Source organism: Colias eurytheme, chromosome 3, assembly GCF_061535395.1.
Source record: "Colias eurytheme isolate Ceu_HAF_F1 chromosome 3, ilColEury1 Martin Lab GWU primary, whole genome shotgun sequence".
NCBI classification, from domain to species: Eukaryota; Metazoa; Arthropoda; class Insecta; order Lepidoptera; family Pieridae; genus Colias; species Colias eurytheme.
This window is the reverse complement of record NC_142982.1, coordinates 11586181-11605700: the sequence shown is the minus strand read 5'-3', so window position 1 is coordinate 11605700 and position 19520 is coordinate 11586181. Positions and strand designations below refer to the sequence as shown.

Here is a 19520-nt window from a genome sequence, read left to right as displayed (position 1 = left end):
GAACTAATACGTTTTTTACATAATTTTTAAATTTAGCATATTCATATTCATATAATAATAAGAATTTAAATTCTTAAAATGCCCTAGGAGAAGGTAGATAAGTAAAATAAGGTAAGGTTGTAATACGTATTTGTTTAATAATATATAGAACAAATTGTGGCCAGGCCTTTTCATATTGTTAATTATATATAAATAAAAACTAAAAATAACTTCTGATACTGAGAATGAGATTTAATGCAGACAACAACTACTAAAACCAAACTAAATCGTTTTAATATCATCATTATTCATCAAATACAACACAAAACTTCAACAATCATAACCAGCATTTGAGAAAAACAATTTGCAAACAGAAACCGAGAACTATTTTTTACGCCATCTCGAAACCCGCGGGCAAATTCAAGTTAATTAAAGTTATACAGCTGTACTAATTCCTGAGGAGAAATTTAACGCAAAGCTGAGACATTTTACGCATCACTGAAGATGTAAGGGATCAATCTTGAAGATTGTTAAGTCAATATGTTGCTTTGATGATTGGTGTTTGGTGGCAATAGAATCGTACCTTTTCAGGCAGGTATATAAATTTTTGAGTTTGTGTGTATGATAATTTTATCCCTAATCATAATCATATGAGGCAAGTTAAATTTAGGTTTGTTTTATGACTATTCAGCTGTAGTTGAGATATATGTATTTTAAAAACGAAGTAATTTCGTCAAAATTACCATTGCAAAGATAATACTGTTAGTTTGTTCCAACATAATTTGCGTTCAATATGGACGTAAAAAATAAAAAATGGCCGAAATTTTGACCACATTCCTATAAAATAATCTTTGCATCTTCAAACATTATTTAATAGGAATTTGGTCTGTTTTTATAATAAAAACTTCAGGGAAGTGAAATCAGAGCTCTCAATTGACTTTTATTCCATTTTCTTTGTTATTAGGTACTTCCGCTTCCATTTTAATTGAAAACGTGACGCTATTTATATTTAAGGATAATGGTTAAATTACAGGTTTACCTAATTTAAACTAAAACAATTGTTAAGAAAACCTTGGCAACAACACAGACTATTTCATTCTAAAAATAACTACCATTCTCCAGAATTATTCCAAACATTAAATAGCCGCAAATAAATCTCATTTTAATTCTCTTGTAAAGTATTTAATATCACTAAGTTTCATTCAAGAAAATATGAAACATTTCCAACGAGATCTTACAATCTCAAGCCTAGCAACATCTCCACAACTATTCAAACATTAAAAAGAGATTTAATAACTCTCAGCCGCTTAATCGCTATTGTGTTCACGTCTTAAGCATTCACAATATCACAGTTATAAGCGGGTCTACATAGATCGAGCAGCCTCGCGAAGCAATTGCTACGCGAAGCTCGGTCAGTGTGCACGTGCCTCGGCCGAGTAAAGGCAAATTCAAACTACAGCAGTATCCGCTACCGCTATGGGTAGCGGTATCCTGGTGGGCACGCGATTAAATATCTTACTTAGTATATTATAGAGACTCTAATCGCGTACCGATCCGAGTTTGAATAGGCCATAAAGCTTCATACGCTTCAAACTAAAAGAAGCGATATATAATATAACACATTCCTCGCTACACATCCGCGCACATTATTGGTGGAAAGGCACCTTAAAGCGCTTGTGACGTCATTTTCCTCTACCGAGCGACGTCGACCTCCTAGCTTTGAGCAGAAATTGCTTCGCGAGGCTGCTCGCTCTATGTAGACCCACCTAATAACAATGTGCCTTAAATAAAAGCGAAATTAAATTGAGTTAGGTTTTGTAATGTCGTATTACAATAATTATCTGCTACGCGTAAAATTACCTTATTATGAATTTCATTAGAGCCATAATGGACTGGAGCCGTCTTAATTAGATTAAGGCTTGATACTAATTTTCTCGATATTATACAAATGTTCTGACTTAAATCTGACTCAATTTAATTTAAGATTGAGATATAATTGTTATTAATGCCTGAATATATTATGTGAATGAAATTTCTAGAAATTTTTAATACTTTGTCGACAGCAATTATTTATGACTTTGAAATGATACTTTCATTAGAACTACAAATAGAAAATAATGGTAATAGATCTATAATAACAGACTCGATTAGCTGATGTAGATACTATTAATGGAAGTCAATAGATGTTATCATAAAATATCAATTTGTGACAATTTGATACATTGATTTTTAAAAGTTACAGAGAATTAATAAACATACTAATAGTAGACCGGGAGATACTGACACAAAATTTCGAGTCATTTGTAACAAGGATGGCGGTTCTACAGGGGTCTTAGTACGCAATGACAAAAAGAAAAATGATGGTGTGAACGCTGGTACCGGTGGCTTAGTCGCGTGGGCGTTTGTCGAACTCGTCGGAAAAATAGCGAAAGTCAAACGATTTGTAACACAAAAATTTTAGAATTTACCGATAGCCCATAAAAAAGGAGTAGGCGGTAGTGTCATGCCATACTTTTCCGGTGTGACTTACAGCCCGCCATACCGATGCGAATGTGTTGATTTAAATAAAACAATCATTCAACCATTTGTACCAGGCTAACTTTTGCACAGGTAACTATCGTCGTGCAGCCATTTACGAAAATCGCCATGCCATACTTTTCGGACGATTCCAAATGGTCGCCATACCGCCGAAAATCTGCAAAAAATTTTTATTTCGCCAAACTTTTTGTACCAGTATTGCATTTGGATTTTTGGAGAGTATTTGATAAAATGTGACCATTATTATATTTGCCATACTTCTAGTAGGGGGAAAAAGTGCTGTCATACTTGAAAACTTAATTTATTATTAATTTATATAAGTGAAGATTTCCAACACATAGATCTTTGAAATTTTGTATTTATATTTGTTGATCCTCAAACTTACAGGAAAAATAAGTGCCATACTGTTACAAATCGTTTGACTTTCGCTATTTTCCGACGAGTTCGACTAACGCCCACGCGACTAAGCCGCCGGTACCAGCGTTCACGCCATCGTTTTTATTTTTGTCATTGCGTACTAAGACCCCTGTAGAACCGCCATCCTGTTACAAATGACTCGAAATTTTGTGTCAGTATCTCCCGGTCTATAGCTAATACAATATTTCAGTATTCAGTATAAAATTACGATATAAAATCGTCTATTATATTGAGCAAACTAAAAACGCGCGATCATTATCATAACGAAGGTAACCAAAACATGTTAAAGAACCGTATTTTTCCCATAATAAATTTATATTAACGAGCGTGTAAGCCCAAAAGCCTTTCCGGCGTAGCCTTTAAAATTCACGACAGGAAAGAATAATTGTAGAAATGAAATGGTATTTCGTAATATACCACTATGTTCATTATTCATTTTGCGGTATTATCCCGGCTTCTGACATGTAGATTATAATGCATCGCATTGTATGGTTTTATATTTATCTTGCGGAGTTTAAAATGTTAAGAATATTCTTTAGAAGATTCTAGAAGATTTATGATAACTTAGAGGTCAGATGTTTTAGAATAGAATTAGTTTAGGTATTATAACCTAGTCTCTCTTCTCTTCCTAGAGATAAAGTTATTTATTGTTTAGATATCAATTATGATAATAATATCATTCTAGAATCTTTTGACATATTGGAAAATGTTTTCGGTCGTAGGTATGAAATTCATACTATGAATTGTTATGAATGTCTTGACTACGGCTTCTGCTACTATTACTCTGAAAATTGTTGAAAATGTTATGATAAACTCAAGCATTTATTTATTCTTCTTTAAACTTCTTCTAGAAGCACATTTGAACTAGTATAACTTAGTTTTACTATTTAACACAGGTTCAGAAAGGAAAAGAAAGAGCCAGCAATAAACTCTGTAAGAGCTCATTTAAAATTAAATTTCTAAATGAAATAATCAAATTCAAAGTATACGTAGGTATACTAAATACTTTGAAAACATAACACAACTTCTTAATAATTAAGTGAGTGTATTATTTAAAATAGTTTTGCCAATTTAGATGTTAGAAAAAAAAAGATCGGGATATTACGCAAATTGTTAAAATACTATGCGAAAGTTGATTTGGCCTTAATTGATTTCAAACCCACAGGTTATAAAAATAAAGTTCATTTTCAAATTAATGTCATAATATTTTTTTTATAAAATAAGAAACGCTTAGAGAAGAAAACAATAATTATTGTGGCACTACAATGCCTTCTACGCATATTTTTAATTAGGCCACGGCTTCTACGTTTCTTAAGAAATCTTTATTTATTGTATACTTGAGACTCCAGATGTTTTTCTTATATTTTAAAAGAAAAAAATCAAAATTATTAACCTAAAATCTCGTTTGTTTCAGGTGTTCTCAACAGCATCAACATTGCCAATAAGCCCATACAAAAATGTCGTATTGAATGCAAACAAAGATCCAAAAGGGGTTATAAACAGAAATGGATCTTCAAAGGTGATATACACAGAAAATGGCCGCTCACAGATTGCCATTACACCTCTGCAATTCAATAAAGCAGTACCTCATAAAACTAGAGTTAACAAAGATAAAAGAAATAAAGAATACATTAAAATTAGACGTGAAGCTAGAAGCAAGAGAGAGGATAATAATAGTCGTGTTGATAGTGTTGTTGTTAAGTGTGACGTCAAGTGGTAATAGTTTTGGTAGGAATTCTATGTTACGGACCAGGATAATAGGGACTAGGTACGGTAAATTGCAAGGCGTGATATTGCCGATGGATCAACATAAGTACTTGAAGCCTGTGGAAGCGTATTTGGGAGTGCCGTACGCAACGCCGCCTACGGGATCAAATAGGTGAGTCTTTTGATTTATTATGATTATACCTGGATATATTAGACAATGATTCTATATTTAAAATAGATGACTTAACGTTGATCTGTCTATCTTAGATATTTTCTAGGCAGTATGAATTAATGCATATTCAGCAAACGTTGTTCTGCGTGTATATCCTAATCCTTTTAGCAGCATTCTTAACGAATTTTATAATAATGCTCGGACAGCCAATTTCAAAGGTGCTACATGGTATAACATAATAATGTAAAAATGCGCGCATTTGCTTCATATGTTCATATTTCATATTTTTAATACATTGATTGAAAAATAGTCTTACAAATGTAGCTACTAATTGACCTGAAGAGATGAGTATCATTCAGTTTAAATACGAGTACAATAATTTTGATGAGAGCATGATACGAGCATAATGATTAAATTTCTAAAGCAAATTTTAAGACTTGGCTGATATTTAAAATTGAAAATACGAAGATTTCTCTCGATTTTTAGAACAAATGGTCCAGAGTGATAAACGTAAAGGCTCTAATTGTAAGGTAAAATTTAGTACCTACTTACTACAAAATATAAGAGCATAAATAATAAATTGTCTGTATGATGGCAAAAATAGAACAATGTGGACTAAACTCAGCTTAATTTAATTGGTCTGTAAAGTTTTTGTTTTTGAATAGAAATTTTGCGGTTCATTTCAAATAATGTGGAAAGTTTGTTCATAAACATAATTTATGTGGAATAATCAAACTTTGCCCAGTTACATGTGACAAAGGGTTTGAATGTCCTCCCAATTATGTATATTACAGTAAGGGCTGATTTTTCAATCCTTGGTTAAAACTTATTCGTTGAATAACGTATTAAACTACCATTTAAAAATGTATTCTAATTACATGTATTTGACAGTTTACAGGTGACATCTTAATATTGTCGTCTAATACTTTATTGGATGGATAAGTTTTAACCAAGGATTAAAAAATTGGCCCTAAGTATCTAATCACGCCTAAACTCCTGAACCAATTTGCATGAAATTTGGTATGGAGATATTTTGATACCCGAGAAAGGACATAGGCTTCCTTTTATTGCGAAATATGCACCACGGGCGAAGCCGGGGCGGACCACTAGTGTAATATAAATTCGTCCTTTTACCAAACAATTTTCGCCAGACCTGGGAGAGACTAATTTGGTCAGGCAAACGTCAAAACACAATTTTATGAAATCGGGGATTTACCAGTCGAACTTGATTTTGGTATCAAATGACACGGTGAGGTATTAATTTTATTGTTTATTGTTTCAATAAAAAACTAGATCGACGTTTGATCGAGATTTGCAGTCGCTTCTAGAATTGACTAGGACAAAACCAAAACAGAATAGGTATAATTTACGTTCGACGTTTGACTGAAAAGTTAGGAGCTCCTAGGTTTGAGTAAAAATATTTCAGTCAAAGGGCGACATTCAAATGTACCTATTTCGAGGATTGCCCGATGGTTTTTGCCAAACCTAACATAAACCAGTCTTTCCGCGAAGAGATTGTGTTTCGGGATTTGACTATAACATTTAGAGAAGACATTCTTTTTCCACAAGGTACATCAAAGTAAATCTTTCTGTATAGATAATATAATTTATAGAAGTCTTTTGAGGGTTATAAGAAAAGGAAAACAAGGAAAAATTGGAATGTCAAATTCGTTATTTTCGAGGAACCAAATTTGATTTATTTGTTTTTCCCCATAAACACAACAATGCAAGAAGTCTATTTAGTATATTTATATAAAATACAAAAGCGAACGGATGTTTTTTATTCAATCACTTCAGAATTTCAGAACCGATCTTAATTAAGAGATAGAGGCTAATTTAATATACTATTTTATTAATTACTAGCTGTGCCGCGCGGTTTCACCCGCAACTCCGCTCCTGATGTTCTTAGCATGATGATATATAGCCTATATTACTCGTGGATAATGTAGCTTTCGAATGGTGAAAGAATTTTTAAAATCGGTCCAGTAGTTTATGAGCCTATTCATTACAATTTAACAAACAAACAAAGTTTTCCTCTTTATAATATTAGTGTAGAAGAATTGAAATAACAGACCCGTACATCCTATCCTACTTCCTATCCTACTAATATTATAAATGCGAAATTTTTTGAGGATGTGTACATGTGTTTGTAACACTTTCACGCAAATACTACTGAACCGATTACAATAAAATTTAGCACACATATGTAACTTGGATTAACACATAGGGTAGGTTTTATCCCACGTTCCCAAGTCCCACTGGAACGGTAACTATGCGGGTTTTTCTTAGAAAACGCGGGCGAAGCCGCGGGTGGAAAGTGTTCATAATATTTGTAATCACATTGTTTATTATATTATCCCAGTCATGCGGAATTTACGTCTGTTTATAGATTTTACCTTTGAACAATTTTACTATTAATTAATCAATAAACGATTGTTCAAAGTTTTCAACTGTAAAGTTGAACATTTCAATCTATCTGATTTATATTGAAACTACGGCAACGGGTCAGGTGAATACCAAGCGAATTGTTTTGTATAAATTATTGCCAGAGTTTCATATTATTGCACGAAACCTTGATTTAAGGTTATTTTGAAACTAAACGGGTCAAGGTGTACGAGAATTAATTTTGCGGCAAATAGTTTTTGGTTTGACAAAATTGTTGTATGTTACTTTGTTTAGGAACTACAAGGTTTTAGTACTAAATAATTTCTTAAATACCTTCTTCGATCATAAAACTTTCTTCACGATACACAATGGGTAGGTAATAATATTGCATTATATTTAAGTATATAGTATATCAAAGAGTAGGCCACATGAAGCGCTTATAAATGACTAGCTTTCCGCCCGCGGCTTCGCCCGCATTTTCAAAGATAAACCCGCATAGTTCCCGTTCCCGTGGGATTTCCGGGATAAAACCTATCCTATGTGCTAATCCAAGTTACCCTCTATATGTGTGCTTTAGTATTATTCATTGTAATCGGTTCAGTAGTTTTTGCGTGAAAGAGTAACAAACATCCATACAAACTTTCACATTTATAATATTAATAGGATAATTTAATGTTAATATAGCATTCTTAAATACATTTATAAATAAAATTTATAGCACTTTATAGAGATGAATTGTTTATTTGTAATATGTAACTATGAAACGTTTCACTCCTATTTTTTAAATATAACATGTCTAATTACTGTCAACAATATTTAAATATTCCTTTTCATAAAAAAAATTGGTTGTCTGTAAAGTCGGTTTACTGACGATAGTTGAACGTGACAACGTCCGATTGTGCTTCTTTGTCGCTCGTTCCGCGTCGCTCGTTGCACTTCAAGCCTTACATGGAACGCCTCAGAGCGAGGTAACGCCGCATGAGTCATGTTTTTTCGTTCGTGCAGCCGGCGCTATCGAATTATAAGACGTTGTCACGTCAAAAACCTATTTAAAACTTTTGTGTTAAACAATCTCTTCTTTTCGCAGGTTCGCACCAACCCGCGCGCCAGCCCCATGGGACGATGTCAAAACCGTAGACCACATGGGCCCCGTCTGCCCGCAGCGTCTCCCAGACATTTCCAACGAAACCCTGACCCTAGAACGAATGCCGAAGGGCAGGCTTGAGTACTTGCGAAGGCTGCTACCGAGGCTCAAGAACCAGAGCGAAGACTGCCTGTATATGAATATTTATACACCCGTGCAAGGTTGGTATCTTTGTAATGGGTTTGAGCTTCGTTAGTTTTGTTGACTATGTTGGTAGTGAAACATAGTTTCATATTTTTTGTAGTAGTTTACGGCCCGCGGATTTACACGTGTTATCTAAAACTTAACACTCAGGTTTGCTAAAACTATCTCTTGCCCGCATATTGAAAAAAATACTTAAAATCAGTCCAGTTGTTTTTGAGTTGATCGTGAACAGACAGACGCGGTGAAGGACTTTGATTTATAATATTATTATATGCGGTCTTTGTCGTGAAGAGTAGGTAATTTAATGTATTTAATCACTCTTTTCAAAATTATTTTCAATTTTCTATCCTTATCCTATCTTTTTTAACAATAGAAGCTTTTTCTAATTAGTGGTTAGAAAATGAAGATGTTATTAATGCTTATTAAATTTAATATTAAATTAATTTTACTATGTCCTATTCCTATAGTAATAGGTAGTGTAATGTAGTATATTTAAAATTTTCTAATTACTGTGACACAAAAAGTGTATTTGACTATTTTGATAGTAAGATTTTTTTAGTTAATTAAATTCTGATTAGATGTCCTATTGACTACAACCCATTATGATAATAAAATAACAATTATTTTCATTAAATATTCCTTGAATAACATATTTTATACAAGCCATTATTGCAATAATGTATACTTGTATTCTGTTACATCCTGCGGGCGAAATCGTATATTAATTATATGCAAAGGAAATTCGAGACACGCATAAACTGATCCTCTTTATTCAATTAGACAAGTTATCTTTGTTCTCTGCTTTATATTATATTACATTATAGAGCTTTTAATTCAAAATGAAATATGATTACTCTTTATTGTACTTATTTGTAATGATAACATCTAATATTCTAATATCTATTACTAGATTTCCGCCCGCGGCTTCGCCCGCGTTTGAACTCAAACTCAAACAAACTCAAACATTCATTTATTCAATTAGACTACTATTTAGTAGCACTTTCGAATCGTCATTACATAGTATTTTTAACATTTACCACCGATTCGGAAAGCAGTATCTATGGAGAAGAATCGGCAAGAAACTCCATAGTTGCTCTTTTAAATAATGTCAATAAATTTACATAATATGTAACTTATATCTACCTAACTACATAATATGCCAAAGAACTGTCCTGTGGTGTTTACGCGACAACCCTCCATGGGTCTTTATCGTCCATATATTCCTGAATACTGTAGTATGCTCTCTGAACTAGTACATTTTTTATGTAAGTTTTAAATTTAGAACTACTAAACTCTTTAATATTGTGAGGAATTCTATTGTATAAGCGTATACCTTGACCCATAAATGAATTTTTAACTTTAGCTAATCGGAAAAATGGCATTTCAATTCTATTCTTGTTCCTTGTGCCATAATCGTGTCTATCTCCTACTCTTGTGTGTAAGTCAGAGCTTTTGTGTACATGCAAAATATTATTAAATATATACTGTGATGGTACAGTAAGGATACCAGTATTCTTAAAATGATCTCTTAGTGAGTCCCGAGCACGTAAATTATATATAGAGCGAATGGCTCTTTTCTGTAAGATAAATATAGTTTCTATATCTGCAGCCCTGCCCCACAGTAGAATTCCATAGGACATAATGCTATGAAAGTAGCTGAAATAAACCAATCTAGCCGTATCTTCATCGGTGAGATGCCTTATTTTTCGGACTGCATATGCAGCAGAACTGAGCTTACCTGCAGCGGTGTTGACATGGGCTCCCCACTGTAGTTTCTCGTCCAATGTTAACCCTAGAAATACAGTAGACTCAGTGGGATGGTTTGCAAAGGAAATCCCGCATAGTTCCCGTTCCCGTGGGATTTCCGGGACAAAAACTATCCTATGTGTTAATCCAAGTTACCCTCTATATGTGTGCTAAATTTCATTGTAATCGGTTCAGTAGTTTTTACGTGAAAGAGTAACAAACATCCATACATCCATACATCCATACATCCTTACAAACTTTCGCCTTTATAATATGTATTAGATAAAGGCGAAAGTTTGTAAGGATGTATGGATGTATGGATGTTTGTTACTCTTTCACGTAAAAACTACAGAACCGATTACAATGAAATTAAGCACACATATAGAGGGTAACTTGGATTAACACATAGGATAGTTTTTATCCCGGAAATCCCACGGGAACGGGAACTATGCGGGTTTTCCTTAGCAAACGCGGGCGAAGCCGCGAGCGGAAATCTAGTACTTATAGAATGTTTGTAAATATTATTGATGGAAAAAATTTGAAGAATGTAATGATGATGAAAATGAAGTAGTAATGAAATATGACTGACTCATGACAGCATAATAGGCTTTAAACTGTAAAGAGTAGATACAAACTTTACATAGTCATACGTAGGTATATTACAGACTAGAGGTCCACCCCGGCTTCGCCCGTGGTACATATTTCGCAATAAAAGGTAGCCTATGTCCTTTCTCGGGTATCAAAATATCTCCATACCAAATTTCATGCAAATTGGTTCAGTAGTTTAGGCGTGATTGAGTAACAGACAGACAGACAGAGTTACTTTCGCATTTATAATATTAGTATGGATTTATTTAAACGAGTCTGCCAAATAAATTTATTCTACATATAATATGAATGTATATATAGAATGGCTTTTTGCATATGGATAGAAGCTATTTTTTATTCCGGAAAAAGGTCCAAATAGGTTTGGATCGTTTGACAAAAACTGAGTTACATTTACTGAAACTCAGGGGAATGAAATCAAGCAAAAAGTGACCTTGCCATTCAATTGTTTAAAGGGGTCTATTCTTATGTTTTACGACTTATTTTTGCTTCAACAAAGCAATTAATTCATCGTAAAAAATAAGAATACACCCCGTTAATTACGATCTCGAGGATAAATTCTGTGTAGAGTCAATATTGCTACAAAATAAATACTATCTCTAATTATTTATATTTTGATCAAATATTAATTTATATTAAAACAAAAAAAAAACTATTTAAATAAATTAATGGCTAGTGTTTAATCTTAATTAATTATTTTTAAGAGCCTTTGTACAATAGTAGTGATTTTTTTCCTAAGATACGAATTTCTACACACACGACAACTTCTACAATCTTATTCTTTAGGTACATTGAATTATAAGTACCTACTTTACAGTACACATGTTGATCATTATTGTCACATACAGACAAAACCGCAGTAATCAGATATGTATATCAAAAACATTTAATAAGTTCATTCACAAGTCCAATTCAATAAACTGAACATAAATTTTGTGATTAAAAGCATTTTATCACGATTTTCACGCAGTTGTTTTAAATGCTTAATTATTATGAATAGCCTGATTGTTTTGCGATAATTTATTCATTCTTTACCCAATTATCCATTTTGGAACTGCAGGGGAATTTAATTTTTATCATCATCATCATTAACTGCAAATTAAATTTAAATTTATTATTTTACTAGCGGTCCGCCCCGGCTTCGCCCGTGGTACCTACATGTTTAAACTATCCTATCTCTCAAGTTGGATCGAACTGCACATGGTGTGCGAATTTTATTATAATCGGTGAAGTGGTTTAGGAGTCCATTGAGGACAAACATTGTGACACGAGATTTATATATATTAAGATTTTAAATTTACATGAAAACCTACTTCACGTCTTTATGTTATTAACTTAAAATAAGTTGCCTGGAAGAGATCACTATTAGGTGATAAGACTGCCGGTAATGTGGTTAAGCTAAAAATATGTTTTAAGGTTGTTGTTGGTTGTATATCATCACTACAAGACCAATAGGAGCGGAGCAATGAGGGTAAAACCGCGGGGCACAGCTAGTAAATAAAAAAAATATCATCATCACCATCACACTGCAGGTATTTCGACCTTCCACAACTTCTATAGGGGTTGATTGAAAAAAATATATAGCCTTCGTTTTCAACTGGGGGTCGCTACCCTTGGGGCGATGCATTTATTATTTAAGAGGGTCGCAGTCTGTTAAACCGAAGCCTACATACAAAATATTTGTGGATAAAGGAATATGTTTCAGTGTACTGCTCAATTTTTCAGTTTGTTTTTTACAGTGAATGCAGCTTTCCGCCCGCGGCTTCGCCCGCTTTGTCTAAAACTTAACAAATTATGTATAACGAAAACCTTCCTCAAGACCTACTATATCTATTAAAAAAACATTTTAGTATACATAGGGACGCACAGACAATGACAGTGACTTTATTTTATAGTATATAGTGACAAGGCGGACTTACCGCGGGCGGAAAACTAGTGAAAGTGAAAATGCCCATGTGATAATAGATCTTTCTCCGTGTAAAAAAGTAGCCTATGTCGCCTAGTCATTATGTCCAGACAAAAATCATGATATTATAAAGTCGCTCCGTTGTGACGTGAAAGAAAGACAAACAAACACACTACCGCATTTAAAATATTGTTAGTAACGAAAATATTGAGAAAAACGTTGAACTTGTCGTCGTTGATGGATGGATATTACTTATTTCTTTAAGGCTCCATTGTATTCCGTATCTATTCCTATTATATATATATATATATATATATATAGACCTATTTACTCGGGTACAGGGTGACTGAAGCCGCAGGCTTTATTTAGTGTTTTATAAAATTATGTATTTTATAAAAAACGGGTCATAACTTCTTTTTCCTTTGTATGTATTTAGATTTTCTTGCATTTGTTATATTTATTTACTAAGATGTGTTCTATCTATCTACGCCAATCTGTTCAGTGGTTTAGGCACGAAGATAACAGACATACACGCAAACATTAACATTAATATGGATACGTCTAATAAACTTTAATGTGATCTAGGGCTAACGCCCTTTTCCTCAATTTAGTCCTAAGCCAAACTAAGCTGATACTATGCTAACAAGATATCTTAACGACAGGACATTAACTTGAAGAAGTTAAGTCTGGTACTTAATGCTTAGTTTATTCGGCTGTACATTAAGATATTCGAGTTGAATAACTTAACGCTTTTTCATCTTTATACATAAGACATAATCAATAGGTGCCTAATAAGAAAGAATCGTAAAACTCAAGAACGGCTCGACTAATTCGGCTATTTTTTTACGTTTTCAAATATTTCCGATTACTCTGTACGCTGCGCCATCTTGTTACAAAATAATCAAACTTATTTATTTAAATTTACACAATTTTATACCAAAATACGTATTTTATACAGTGTCTCTATTACCTCTTGTATTGATTTGCACTCATAACATTTTGTACGTCGGTGATCCAAATTTTAATATTATTTCATTTGAAACCTTAAGCTTTTTATACAGATCCTTTTCAATTTGGTCTGATAAATAGTTTTTTGGTACAGTTTAGTTATCCTTAATAATGTGTAGCACCTATAGTTAACTTATGTGGTATCACTAAAGGCTATTTTTTGTAGAAAATTTGTAATAACTAAATGAACCATTTTATTTTTACCCTATCCATATTATATTCTACTACGTCTATAGGTACAATATTATGTCGTTACCACATTTCAATGAGAAATTCGTACGATTTCACGGTTCCGTGATTTTGGCATGAAATCCTAGGCTGTATATTTGAGTGCTGTATTATATCGATATTTCGGTAAATTATTTCAATAGGCTTCAAATAATGGTCATTATATTTTAAGGGATTGAAATTTGGAAGAATAAAGGCTTGGTATTTAGAATAATCCAGGCGAAAATCTAGAAGTACTCTTTAGTAGAAATCTGTGATGGTGAAAATTTTGTATAATAGCTTATATTATAGGTATACTAGCGGTCCGCCCCGGCTTCGCCCGTGGTACATATTTCGCAATAAAAGGTAGCCTATGTCCTTTCTCGGGTATCAAAATATCTCCATACCAAATTTCATGCAAATTGGTTAAGTAATTTAGGCGTGATTGAGTAACAGACAGACAGACAGAGTTACTTTCGCATTTATAATATTAGTATGGATTTTCTATACACATTTTCAACGTTTATTATGTAGACTTACTAAATAATTAAAATAAATTATGAATTGCTACTAAAATACATACAGTATTTATTTTAATTAGTTTACTTATTTAAATTTGAAACGTTATAAAAATCTAATGCGAAAGAAAAAGTTTTATAATTAGGTTTTAATTGAAATGTATTTAAAAATATATTTTGGAATGAAAACCTCTATAGTCACATTGAGCGATCTTTTGTCAAGGAAAACTAACGGTCACTTTTGACAGTTAATAATTAATATGCATAATAATCAAGAAAAAAAACACGACGAATTCATCTTAATCTCATCAATACCATTTCAATACGAAAAAGGAGCTTTCAAAACAAGTAGGTCAGAGGCTCACATTCTTATACGCAAACTAGAAAATAAGTAGATCGGTTGTACCCCACGATTTTATCTACCGACAAAAACAGCTAACAAACGCTTTATAATATCGTATATGCTATCTGGGAACGTGATAGAGATAATCAACAACACTGCCAAGTTTCATCAAAATATACCTTCAATATTTTAATCCATACATTTGCCTGTATAATAGGTATATTAGTAGGATAGTACCTGCAAAAACTCTGGCACGTTTCATCGAAATTCCTTCAACATTTTAATCCACACAAACTGTATAACTAGTAGGGTGTTTCCATACAACCCTGGTTAAAACGTGTATTTGCTGTCACCACATTTCTACCAAAGGCTTAAATAGCAGCAGAGCTAGAATGGTGTCAACTGTAGTCCCCACAAAACACGAAATACTGCTTCATTTGCATGTATATGAGACGCCATGTATGACGTCTGGGTCCACATTATTCATGGGCTTGAATTATTTCGACTCACTACGTAATAGGAGATCTAAATGGTGCTATTTCTTATTTAATGTGGGGACAATTAGGGCATGTGATGGACCGAGCAGTATATGTGTGATAATATTATATTGCAGTGTGTATGTGTGTCCTTATATTATAATATTATATTTCTTGCGAAATTGTTGGAAGCTTTATAGTTTTAGTTCATGTTGTTATAATGAGTGTTCTAGAAACATGATGAAATGTTAATTTATTCAAACATTAACTGTCCATATAGTATACTAATGTAATAGACGAGCCTTGAACGAACATTCTGGAACTAAAACTCTTCTGTTAATAATTGCGTTTCAGCCACTACACAGCTTAGTAAAGTGTAACTAATAAACTTACGTTTTATAATTACCTTTTTAACACGAAGACTCGAAATAATAACACGTAACAGTTTCATTACTTAATTGAAAATGCTATTTATTGTTCCAATAACAAAATATACTTCATAAAAATACACTTACTCAAGCACAATAAATTAGTCGTAAAATTTCCCAGCTGTAAAAATCGTAATATTCCGCAGCAGAGATACTGAAATTTCACCCACAAAACTTGTGAATGCAGGAAAATAATACCCCTAGAAATCTATCAACAATGCCAAAGAACGAACAGAATGAAGCTATTTCACGAATCAAAATACTAAGTGAATGCGAAAGTAGGTTAAACTCAAACATTTTAAGTAATAGCTACTCTGCCTTATGTTTGTTTTGGAGATATTCTGAGTGGGCTACTGTTACTTTTGAATTGGATCACTTTTTTTGTCAGTGTAATTTTTTTCACTGCTACTTTTTCCCCTGTTATTTTTTGTCACAGCTATTTTTCACTGTTATTTTTGTATCATTGTTATTTTTTATCACTGTTATTAATCACATATCGTGTAGCTTTGTTATTTTTTTAAATTGATGAATAGAGCGTAGAGTTGACAAATCGGTTTAACTTTGGGGTTTTAAAGTGAAACTCGAGCTGTATGTGTGAATTGTGAATATGCATTTAGATGGATGGATACTCTGGGTAAAGTTGTTTTTGTTAAAGCTATGTATTAATTACTAATTGTATAATACCATGTAAAAGCAATTATTATGATACCTGCGTACTATAATCACACATAAGCTAAATAAATACTACCTAGCTTTTGCCATAATTTCGTATGATGGTAAAACCGCGTAAAAAAAACCTTAAAATAAATGGTCCATACAACCCGTGAATAGAATTTTTAAAATAAATACAATTTTTAAAAGTATATTTCATAAATCGAATGGAAAAAAAAATCGAAAAACGTTTATCAAAAAGCCTTTATATGCGAACGGTTATTTACCGACCGCTTTCAAATATCGAAGTGAATTCAAATTTCGATATAACATAATCCGAGGCAATGGCTCAACTTTTTACAGCCAAAAATCCAACGGAAAAGCCATCGTCGAGATAGATTTGAAGCGTATTCAAGCGCTTGATTTGATATATTGTTTATTTCACCGCAGTTCAGAATTTCATTGGATGAAAGCGTAGTTCTATAATATTACTGTTTTTGACGATACTTCTGCAAATGAAATAGGTATATTGTTTATTTATGTATAGCCGGAGGCAGCGCTTTTGCTGTTTCGCTGCGAAACGTTTTATTTGCGATACAAATATTTTTGAAATATGTATCCTAAATATTTGAACGGACAGTACCTGTTCGTATTTTAAGTTTTATCACGAGGTCTTTTTTGTTGTTTGATTCCAAATCTAGCGAAATTTTGTTTTAGTCTGCGCTAAAATCGGCATCCGTTGTTTTTTGTTGAATTTTGGTAATTCTTAGCTTTGTATATTAATAATATTTACGAAATTTAATCATTAAATTCCTATATAAATATTAATGTTTATTAATGAGAATGGCTTAAATCCATCATCAAATTCGTTACAATAATTCTAGGAAGAATTATTATCTTGTATCAAAATAATCCGTAGAATTATACACGTTAAACGTTATTTTACAGGCTTCTGATATAAACTCATGCATTATTTATAAGAACGAAGAATTGAGGCAACATTGTTTGAAAAATTAACAAATTGGACTTTTGAAAGGTCTCGCAAATTATTAAGTGTTCATTTTTCAGATTATTTGTTATTTCTCGTTTTATAAAAACGTTTTAATGAATATTATTTTAATGATAATGCTCGGAGTGAAGTTCTTTTGTGTTTAACAATGTTTCGTTCTAATAACTCACATTGTTTTATTTCAATTAGTAGAATTCTGAAGTATTATATTTTATTGTTAGCTCATAATTCGAACAGCAAGACCTACATCACATCTCTATTATAATATTTAAGAAACTATTTAGACCATTTTATTATCAAAATACGATACCACTCTCCCTATATGCATAATATAAGTCTACAGTACATTTTTTGTTGTGGCATTTACCATCTTCACTATTTCTAGACAATTTTTTTATTAAAGAAAAGTTGACCTTAAAAAATTCAAATTCAAATTCAAATTGTCTTTATTTGCTGAATGTAGTTACATAGCTGAGGTACAAATTTTATAGGTTCTTAGACATTCTGCTCGTAGTTGAGCGTGCAAATATCTTAAAGGCTAGCAACAAATAAATAAATTGTTTAGTAAATTGTTTAATTGTTTAACAGCTCTAGATCCTTTGTCTGCCAAAAAAATAAATAAATTTTTGTATTCTGCACAAATATTTCTTAATTTATCTCGATAAAATTTGTCTTTTAAGATATATATACATATACATTTTATTGATTTAATAAACCTCTGTATTAAAGACTATGTGCACGATATACAAAATGTGCCGACGCTATAGAAACTGGCTGATTACATAATTTTACTAGCAAACATGGTTTTCTAAGAGGCCAAGTAAATTATAAATGTCTAACTTTAATTTACCTGTAAGGAACACTGCTCTGGGTTAAGCTTACGATAAGCAATGGATGAAGTTAAACTGAAGTTAGTATGTTACATTTCTATTTAGATTATAAAACACAACAACATTTATTAGTCCCAATTATTTAAACTGCAACTAGTAAAGAGAATGTATAATAATATATATAACACAAACGTATATACATATATCTAGAAGTAACAATTGACTTTACCTATTACCAAAGTCTTTTACATGCGTCCAGAACACTACAAAGTATGTGAAGTGAACCAAAGTCTTTGTTACAGTTGGCCCGACGCTCCAAGCAAAGTATCCAGTGGTCATCTTCATACATGGGGAATCTTTTGAGTGGAATTCTGGGAATGTGTACGATGGATCTGTCTTGGCGAGTTACGCGGGTGTCGTGGTTATCACTATCAACTATCGACTTGGGATTTTAGGTGAGTTTGTGTATGTGAGTATTTAGAGAGTATTTAGTTGCGAGTGTGAGTGTGTATAATTGTGAGTGTATGTGTGTTAAATATATTTGTTTTAGAACTGTGAGTTTGTGTGTGGGTTCGAGTGTGAGTGTGAATAATATATTTGTTTATCAATGGACTATTTTATTAATCCAGATCATGGAAAATTCGTAACGCTTAGGAAATTCTACTTCAGAGATAATTACGCATTTCTTCATTGTAATTTTTAGTTTTCAGAAAAAGCATATTGATAGATCGTTTATCAGTCGTATGGTGTGTACATTTTTTTGCTTTGTGACAAGATGTTGGTCTATGTTTATTTATTCATATATATTATATCTTTAATGTACTTAATATAATCTCGTCCAAGCCTATGAATACGAAAGCCATTAGTCAATTTGCACTGTATTAACACAGAATTAATTAGGCGACTCAATTAATATTCAACATGCTTAATTTGATTCAATGGAATATAAAATAATGACAGTACTTTATCTTTGGGATTATGTCTATTTTGAGAAAATATGTTTCTTTAACTAGAAATTTTACTTTTACATAACTTATGTAAAAGTCAAGTTAAGTAAAATAAATTTGTACCTTATAAAATTAAGTCATGTTCTAATGAATTCAGATCAATTGCGCATGTTTCAGTGTTCATTCTGACAATAATAGAAGTTTGACTTTTAGCCAGATAAGACTTTTTTTTGGCAAAAAATGATTGGGAATTAAAGTAAGAACCTCTCAGTCAAGTTTCGTAAAGTATCAGTAGTAATAAAAAAATATAAAGGAATATTATCGGATTATTTAAATATTTTAATTAGAAAACCATTTAA

At 32.3% G+C, this 19520-nt stretch overlaps 1 protein-coding gene across 1 annotated transcript in view; it reads left to right on the top strand.

Moving 5' to 3' along the window:
- LOC149909996 (neuroligin-4, X-linked-like) overlaps positions 1-19520 on the top strand; it is a 72743-nt gene that overhangs the window by 40329 nt on the left and 12894 nt on the right. The window contains exons 2-4 of the mRNA XM_090120103.1: positions 4349-4813; positions 8286-8503; positions 18517-18669. Coding sequence (XP_089976229.1) covers positions 4470-4813; positions 8286-8503; positions 18517-18669 — 715 coding nt within the window. The 5' untranslated portion in view covers positions 4349-4469. The remainder of the gene's footprint in view (positions 1-4348; positions 4814-8285; positions 8504-18516; positions 18670-19520) is intronic.